The 8,459-nt window shown below is 35.7% G+C and overlaps 1 protein-coding gene across 2 annotated transcripts; it reads left to right on the plus strand.

Annotated features, from left to right (window-relative positions):
* Positions 1–725: 725 nt before the first annotated feature.
* LOC105038669 (protein Iojap-related, mitochondrial) lies at positions 726–8,087 on the plus strand. 2 transcript variants are annotated; one of them, XM_010914545.4, is made up of 4 exons: positions 726–1,170; positions 5,790–5,891; positions 6,145–6,242; positions 7,869–8,087. In XM_010914545.4, exons 1-4 carry the CDS (start codon positions 855–857, stop codon positions 7,938–7,940), a joined length of 588 nt encoding a protein of 195 aa, XP_010912847.1. In that variant the 5' UTR covers positions 726–854; the 3' UTR covers positions 7,941–8,087. The 2 variants fall into 2 exon arrangements, with proteins under 2 accessions (XP_010912847.1, XP_010912848.1); XM_010914546.4 differs by having other exon boundaries at positions 729–1,166; positions 5,804–5,891.
* Positions 8,088–8,459: the final 372 nt, after the last annotated feature.

An 8,459-nucleotide genomic window follows, 5' to 3' on the forward strand; every position in this document is an offset into this window, starting at 1 on the left:
TTTTATCTAGCTTGTAAAATCTTTTACTTAAATGAGATAATCTAAAATATTGATTAGTTGAGAGAATAAGGTGAAAAATTGTAATAAAATGTCCAATTTGTCTAAAAGGACAAAACCACCCCTGACCTCTTATGCTATATTTTATATCACAATGTTAACATTTAAACGCAATATTACTATTAATCAATAGTTTTTCAATTTATAATAATATAATATCAATAAAATATAAATATAATATTATATATATATATAATGATACTCTATGAATGAGTATTGGAGTGTTGCCAATTCACATAGAAAGAATATCTCTTTATATTAAATTATGTTATTAATATATGATATTATTATATTCTTATAATTGAAGTCTATTTATATAGGTAATTGAAAAAATTAAGTGATCTTAAAAATTTAAATAGATATTATTTTATTATTTATTTATAATTTTCTTTTCAATCTGATCAGATCTAAAAGAAAATTTATTTTCGCACATCTGATTCCGCACAACGTGTGGATCTTCGACTAGTTATAGCATAATACTAATATTTGTACATGTGATAATATTAGTATTAAAAAATTACTTTAAGTAATATAAAATATAAAATATAATAATATTATACAACACAATACAATAACAATGATCAAATATATAATACATCTTATTATATCTTAAGGATATCTAGAGAAAAATATTATATTTTATATCCCATAAGAGGTAATCTTGTTAGCTAGCTTTCTGACAAACTTCACCAAAACCGTAATTGACTTGGGTCAGAATGATCGAGAGCTGAACCTTGTTTCCCTGTAACAAAAATGATTTCTCCTTCGTCCTCTGTTATCTGATCCCTGATTCTACGATGTTGGCGCCATTGCGATCGCGAGTACTCTCGGGTGCACCCTCACCTCCGTGCCCTATCCATCCCCCATGGAGGCAGCTAGGGTTTCTCTTGCGCCTAGCGTCCACCTCCACCTCCTCCTCCTCCTCGGCCAAAGAGAAGCAAGGGATCCTCGATCTTGCGGAGGTCGAGAAGGTGCTGAGCGACGTCAAGGCCGACGACGTCCGAGTCATCCCTGTCCGGGACCAGTGCGACTGGACTGACTACATGGTCATCGCCACCGGCCGCTCCACCTGGCACGTCAGGAACATCGCGCAGGCCTTAATCCACAAGGCAGGTTCGATTTCATCTTTCCAGCCAGATTAATTGCTCTCTCAGCTGGGCAAAATGTCAAATTTCTGATGGTAGGGTATGTTAGGTTTTAATCTTTATTTAATATATGACAACTTGAGTGTCTTGAGAGCAAAATGGAATAATAAGTCGAGTGGGTGTTTGAATTTGTGCTTTATTTAGAGGATTCTGAGTAAGGAGAACCAAAAGATCCTTTTAAAAAAAATAATAATAATAAAGATCAAATTTTGCCGATATGACCCTGTTATTATGATAGCAATTTAAACAACTACGAAACATGGATGTGTTCTCGTTTGAATGGAACCTAAGATGTGATGAACTCTGGTGCCAGATTTCACTCAAACAAGTAGCCAGAGAGTTATAAGCGAAGCAAGTTGATAATGTTTGATTGCAAATATGGGTGAAGAAAAGGAGATATTTTCAGAAAAAAAGAGACAGCTAAACATTATTTGAAACGATGCCTTGCTGCTGAGAGATATAACAAAACATCAACATCATTCGTCATGATTTGCATTATCTAAGATTCCTAAAAACAACGTTGCAAGTGTCTGGAAGTGTTGTTACCAATGGATGAGTGGTCTCAAAGTGAAGCTTTTGAGCAGCAGTACAAATGGTTTGTTTTGATCCTGTTGTTGAATGTGCCCAAAGCACTTTTGGTCAACATATAATTTAAGATATGTAGAACATGATGAACTGTGGTGATTATTTGACCTGGATGATCCTTCACGCATGCTGTTGCAAGTGATAAGTTTGTTATCTGTGGCCTAAAAAAATTAGTGCCATTCGAGAAAAAGAAAGACAAATCTTTTTAGATATCATTCGTGCAAGATGCATAGATTTTAATTGTTGAGTATGACTTGGTATTTTGTTCAGTGACTTAGGTAGGTAAAGCTCCACTTAAGCTTTTATTCAACTCTAGCCAGCTGAACAAACTTCAATTACTCCTAGAGTAGTTTTTCTAAACTCGCTTAGTTTCCTGCTAATAATCTCACATCCAGTTAAAACTATCTTTTTACTTAGGAAACCCTCAAAATTTGATTGATCAATATTTCAGCTTAGAGTAGTAAATAAACTATGAATTGGCTGATCAGATGGTCCAAATTAATGTGCTTTCTTTCTAGTAAGGCCCTTGTGCAGAAAGGCTCAAACTAGTAATATTATGACTTAGTAGTAGGTGAGGTCCATTTTGAATTGGTGTGATTTTCATAAAAAAGGTGCAATGGTGAACCAAAATGAATTATTTAAGATCATATGATGGGGCTATATATCTGAATCTTTCAGATGTATCTTATCAGTTGGAACTCAAACAAAAGCATAAACAGTGGACTGCTGCTCAAAGATGCTGACTCGAAGCAAAAGCCACAAGGCATGTAAAATGCTTGTAAACCCCTGCTAAGAGCATAAAGATTACTTGTTTCTGTGGTGGTTGTTGGGATTACTTGTCTAATGCTTTTTCTATGCATATGTGATTGTTCTATGATAACACTTAGGATAGGATAAATAAAAAAAAAAAATGAAAAGATCGAACATGTAAACATCAAAAGAATTTTTGATTATTTTTGGCCAATTGCTTTCCAGTATATGTTGGGGGACAATGAAATGAGATTTTTTTTGAGGTTTACTTATTTATGTTCATCCTTTTGCTTGATGTTAAAACATATTTAGGGCATGTTTGGATGCTTGGGCCCAATATCCCATGGAATTCATGGTCCAACCACCAAAGTATTGGATTATAAACTAGCTAGGCCTATGTTTTCAAGTATCTAGGATCACCTATTGAGTGGGCTGGCCGGAATCCCATAAGGTTAAAAAAAATCATCTAAGCATGTCATTTTTTTCTCCCTGTGGGATTCGGGCCAGCCCACTCAAAAGATGGCCTTGGATGGTTGAAAACATAGGTCTAGCCAGTTTATAATCCAATACTTTTGTTGGTTAGGCCACGAATCCCATGGGATTTTGAGCTCAAGCATCTAAACAGGCCCTCTTTAATATTAAATATGTTTCATGTGTATTGCTTGGCGACTATTTGTTCTATGCAAATGCGATTGCTCGAAGATAACACTAAGGAATATGTTAAATAAGAAAATAAAAAGATCAAACATGTAAAAAATCAGAAACTAATTTGATTTTTTGGCCAATTTCTTTCTTGTATAGGTTGTCGGACAATGAAATGAGACTTTTTTGGGGACTCATTCATTTGTTTATATTGATCCCTTTGCTTGCTGCTAGAGCATGTTTATTAATGTTAAATCAGAAGTATATTTTATGTGTATAGTTTGCTTTATCCACCATTTGTGTAATTGAAGTGTACCTCTTTCATCAATACGTGCTTAATCAAATCCTACATCTTCCATCAACACAAGCTAAGCAACAGAAGCTTAATCAAAATCCCTTCTCTTTTTGTTCAAATTTCCATGCAAATTTGAATTTTTACTCAACCTTTTGTCTCCATTAGACATAATTATGCTGCATTTATGTGCCTCTCATATTTGGTCTTCTAGTTGTGCAACTCTAAGCAACCATACTTTAATTTGATGAAATATCCTGTGAAGTCCTTATGTTAGGTGATACGGCATGATGCTTTATAGCAAATCCTACATCTTCCATCAACACAAGCTAACCAAAATCCCTCCTCTCTTTTTGTTTAAATCTCCTCTCAAATTGGAATTTGTTCTCAACCTTTTGTCTCCATTAGACATGACTATGCTGCATTTATCTGCCTCTGGTATTTGGTCCTCTAGTTGTGCAACTCTAAGCAACCATACTTTAATTTGAGGAAATATCCTGTGAAGTCCGTATGTTAAGTGGTAGTGACATAACACTTTAGAGCATATCCAACTCAGTTACACTACTTCAAGTTTTACTCTTCACACACACACCCGTGCACGCGTGTGCGCGCATGCATGGATGCACATGGATATATATCCTAATTTCTTTCTTTTTTTAATGTAACTTTAGGAAAATGAAAAAAGAAATATTTTGAAATATCTCATCTATTTATTTTTAATTAGACTTTTGTTAATATTACACCATTCCTTTAATAACCATGTTGAGTGTCATAATTCTAGGGGTTTAAAGGCCAAACCTTTGTGTGGAAGGGACCATGACAGTGGAAACTCATTGCTCAGTAGTCATGCAATGATTACTTTTAGATCTCTCACCACTGTACATGTTTTGTGATGTTCTCAAAATATACTCCCCCCTCCCCTAACACTCATAAAGTTACTTTGTCTAGTTATGTATCACAATCTAAGTTTAGATAAAAACATGTCTAGATCATATTCCCCTGGAATAACCGCATTCTTATTTAAGCCCTGTTCAGATGCTGATCAGGGGTTGTTTTGATGATGGTTATTCACTTAACCAGCCATCAAGTGCAAAAAATGGTGTTTTAGCTTTATTTGGTGAATGCTTCAAAAATTGCCTTAACCGGGTTAAGTTTATTTCATGGCATGAGGTGAAATAAATTTAAGCACTGGAGCTTTCTCTTCTCCCTATTATGTTTTAAACTTTTCCACAACTTATCCTCCTAACACTTAAATGTTAAACAAGGGATATTACTAACCCATGGATATGTGACTTGGGGATGGTTACCAATGGTCAAATGTATCTATCCCCCAGTTAACTATGCAGGAACCAAATAGGGCCTTAAACTGAAGTTATTATCTAAAGCTTTTCTACCTTTTGCTCCTACATTTTTTTTCATCGTCCAAGCTTCAAATTCATGATGTTGTGAAAAGATCTTGGATCAAGGCTTCTAATTCACTTCAGGTGACAACATTTTGGAATGAAAATTTACATCCCAATAAATCCCAAGACATTTGAGTGACAATGATATTGCTGCTCAAATTTGTAATGGATGTGATCAAGTACAATATTGGTTGCTGAAAATATGTTAAAATTAAAATTCTTAGCTAGCTAATGTTCCACAAATGTTGCCTCAAAATATCTTGATCATTAGGTTATTTTCTGTAATAAATACATTGATATTCTATTTATTCATATGTCATCTTTTGTTATTTTATAGGAACCTATTCATGTAAGTCTCATTATGGTCCTCCAAACTAAACCCTCATACCTTATGGCAAGGATTATAATTTAATTGTATCTGACAATGTTTTATTGCCAGCCTGTATCGGCTGTTACCGGGTGTACCATTATCAGTAGAGAACTGATACCATGAGCACCTTCTGTATGATAAGTTGATACTAAGAGATGTACCATATTGACACTCACAGCATGGGGTGCACCAATTGGGTACCGGTATGGGTACTGAAACCGGTATGTAAAACTTTGGTACTTGATGCTGTGGCATCGGAGATTTTAAAAGAGAGTTCTTTATGGTGACCTTGTAGATTGATGTGACCTGAAATAGCTGCTTGGGCTTGTTGGGTACTGGTATCAATAATTTTGCTCTTCTACACTGTAATTATTTCCAGCTGAGAAGACAGTTATGCACAACGACCAAATTTCTTAGGCGCTTATATATTTTTGCTTCTTAAATATTTTACTGATTTGTTACACATCTTTCAGCTACAATGATATCCTCAATCTTTTGCGTTATCAAGAAAATTTTTTCTTGTGTCATCCTTTTTTATTTGTTAGTTGTTGATGAACAGGTAAAACAAAAGCAAAAGGGAGCTGAGCGAATGCTGCTTCCAAGTGTAGAAGGCCATGGAGGAGGAAAGTGGGTTGTCATTGATTCTGGTAAGTTCCTCATTTCCAGAATCACATTTGGGGGCCGAGGCCAATGTCCTTTAATCATTTAACATTTTCTGCATCTGATCAGGCCTTAAAAATAGTCTACCTCTCTATTATAGGGCTTTTACTTGCCTTTTTGTTTTCCAGTAAACTATTACATAGATTATTTTTTTTTTTGTTCATTGGTATAAATCAATAATTTGGTCATCTGTCCTCAACTGACTTGGTTTTTTTGGTTTATATTTCTCTCATTGCTCAGGCACTGTGATAGTTCATGCACTTGATGAGAAGGCAAGAGCATACTACAATTTGGAAAGCCTTTGGACAGCAGAGATTTCTCCCAAGGGACCCAACCAGGTTGGCTTAGAAACTATGCTTGCATTCAGAATACACAAGCACCATAGATAATTTTAATTTGAAAGAATAATGCTGAGCTCATTGATTTTCTTCTGTAGTTTAGTTCCCCATATTTAAAATGAAATTATTAAATTGTGGGCAGAAGTGCATGGTCGAAGTACATTATTTTCACTTAGAAAAGAAGGCGTTGGCTTTCATGGTAATGCTGCTAGAAAATCGTTAGATGTCCATCATGGTTTTAATCTGCTAGAGAGGAGAAGGCATTTTCATATTCCACAGTACATCAAGATCAAGCAATGCTAGTTTAAAACATTTTACTGCAAGATGACAAAGGAGTTTCAGCGAATCACATAATTGGACAGATGGCTTGGCAGACATCGTAGAGTGGCTATTCGCCATTGGATTGCATGAATGGGAATTGATTCATGCCTAAGGAGCTGGTAGATTGAGTAGAGGTCAAAGAGACTCAGGAGAAAAGCATCAGCTACACATGCTTGGGGAATTGACACTTTGCAAGGGCTCATAGTGGACTTTATGTTAGGGTGCAATTACAAGAATTCCTGTTGAGACTAAGAAAACAGTGCGTATCACTTGATTGAGCAAAAAGAGTCAAGCTATGAGAACTTGCTAAAAAATATTTGTTTCAACTTGCTGGCTTTTAAGACAAATTGTTGCACTGTACATGTGCAGATTTGTCTATGCTAGCTATCAGATGTTCTTGGTCATCTTACATCATATCACTGAGGGTGAAATCAGCAATTCAAAGTTCCATAAAGTAGACATAAAGATTAAATCATTTAAGAAATGAATCCTGGCTGTTAGAGATCCTGCAACCAGAATACACATTTTCTTCATTTTGCAAGTTTATTCTGAAATTTGCCTGGTGCACTTTCTCGTTTTCTGCCCTTAAAACGAGTAAGAACCATGCCAACAGAAGTGTAATTATTAAAATTAAAAGTATTTATGGAAAATGAGCAGGGCTAGAATATGTGAATTTGATTTGCAGGCAAATGAATTTGTGTTATCATGGTGGAGAAGTGGGTGTTTGTTGGTGGTCCCACATGTTAATTGTTAAAGTTGTTTTCTGTATGATATGTAACTTGTGATGCCTCCACTTTGGTGGTGCAATTCTCTTGTACTCCGTAGAGTAAGAACTAGATTAACAAGGGTTGCTGTGAGATATTATGTGCTTCCAAAAGACTACCGTATCAAGGGTGTGAAGTTGTTGGAATTTGTCATGAGATTTAGTTGTATGGCTATGACAAAACTGCATATAATTTTTAGGCTTAGGGTTGGGGCTCTGACAAATTGAAAGATATTTACTGCACTTTTAGCTTGTGGTTTCTGGCTGTCAACAATCTTCTCCTTTGCTGTGCTTTTTGCTCCTCTTTAAGGAAGGTGATTTGGGTGGAAGAAAATGTCTGTTGAATGAATTTACTTATGTACTTAATCATTCAGTTGTTTGCTATCCTCATTCTAGAAGAAACAAAGTGCAAAGCAGCTAAGCCAATGACATTAGTAATTGGTGTACGCTTATGATGCTACAACTTCACTTGCCTTACATGTTGCATTCTGATTTTGTTTGGATCTTCAAGAACTAATTCGATATCTATTTCTTCTCTGCAGGATCTGGAGAAAGCCATAGTGAAAACTCGACGTAGGAACAACTCAAAGAAACCAATGAAGAGTGTTCAGTGATCTAATCTATTTCAATGAACCAGTTGTCCATTTGAAGATGCCATAATTCCATCATCCTCATAAACATCTCTGATTGGAAGTGTATTTAGTCACTCTTTTGCAATTGTTGCACTTTGTTAATGAATATCTAGCAGTTTCTTGTCTGAATAGCATTGGAACTATATTTTGGTGGACAATTGTGTATGATTATGTTGTTTCCAAGCTGGAAACAAGGATTAATCAGACTTGATTGGAAGGGGAAAGCCTGACATCAAGAAGTCCTGTGGCTTCTTGGTGGCTTTCAGATAAGTGGGCATATCAATGATGCAACACACCTTCTTGCTAACCTGCCTGAGCCCCATGGCAAGTACAGAGAGGTCTCAAACAATCTTATCACAGGTTAGGTTTGTTCGAAGTTCCAACTATAGGGATTTGGCCTTGTACGTGGCTTGAACTCTGCCTCTGATATTCAGGACTCTTGGTAGGAGTTTTTTCAGATATTCCGTAGTTGTGCTTTTCCCTCGTTCAGGTCCAACATCA

This window comes from Elaeis guineensis, chromosome 1 (genome assembly GCF_000442705.2).
Source record: "Elaeis guineensis isolate ETL-2024a chromosome 1, EG11, whole genome shotgun sequence".
NCBI classification, from domain to species: Eukaryota; Viridiplantae; Streptophyta; class Magnoliopsida; order Arecales; family Arecaceae; genus Elaeis; species Elaeis guineensis.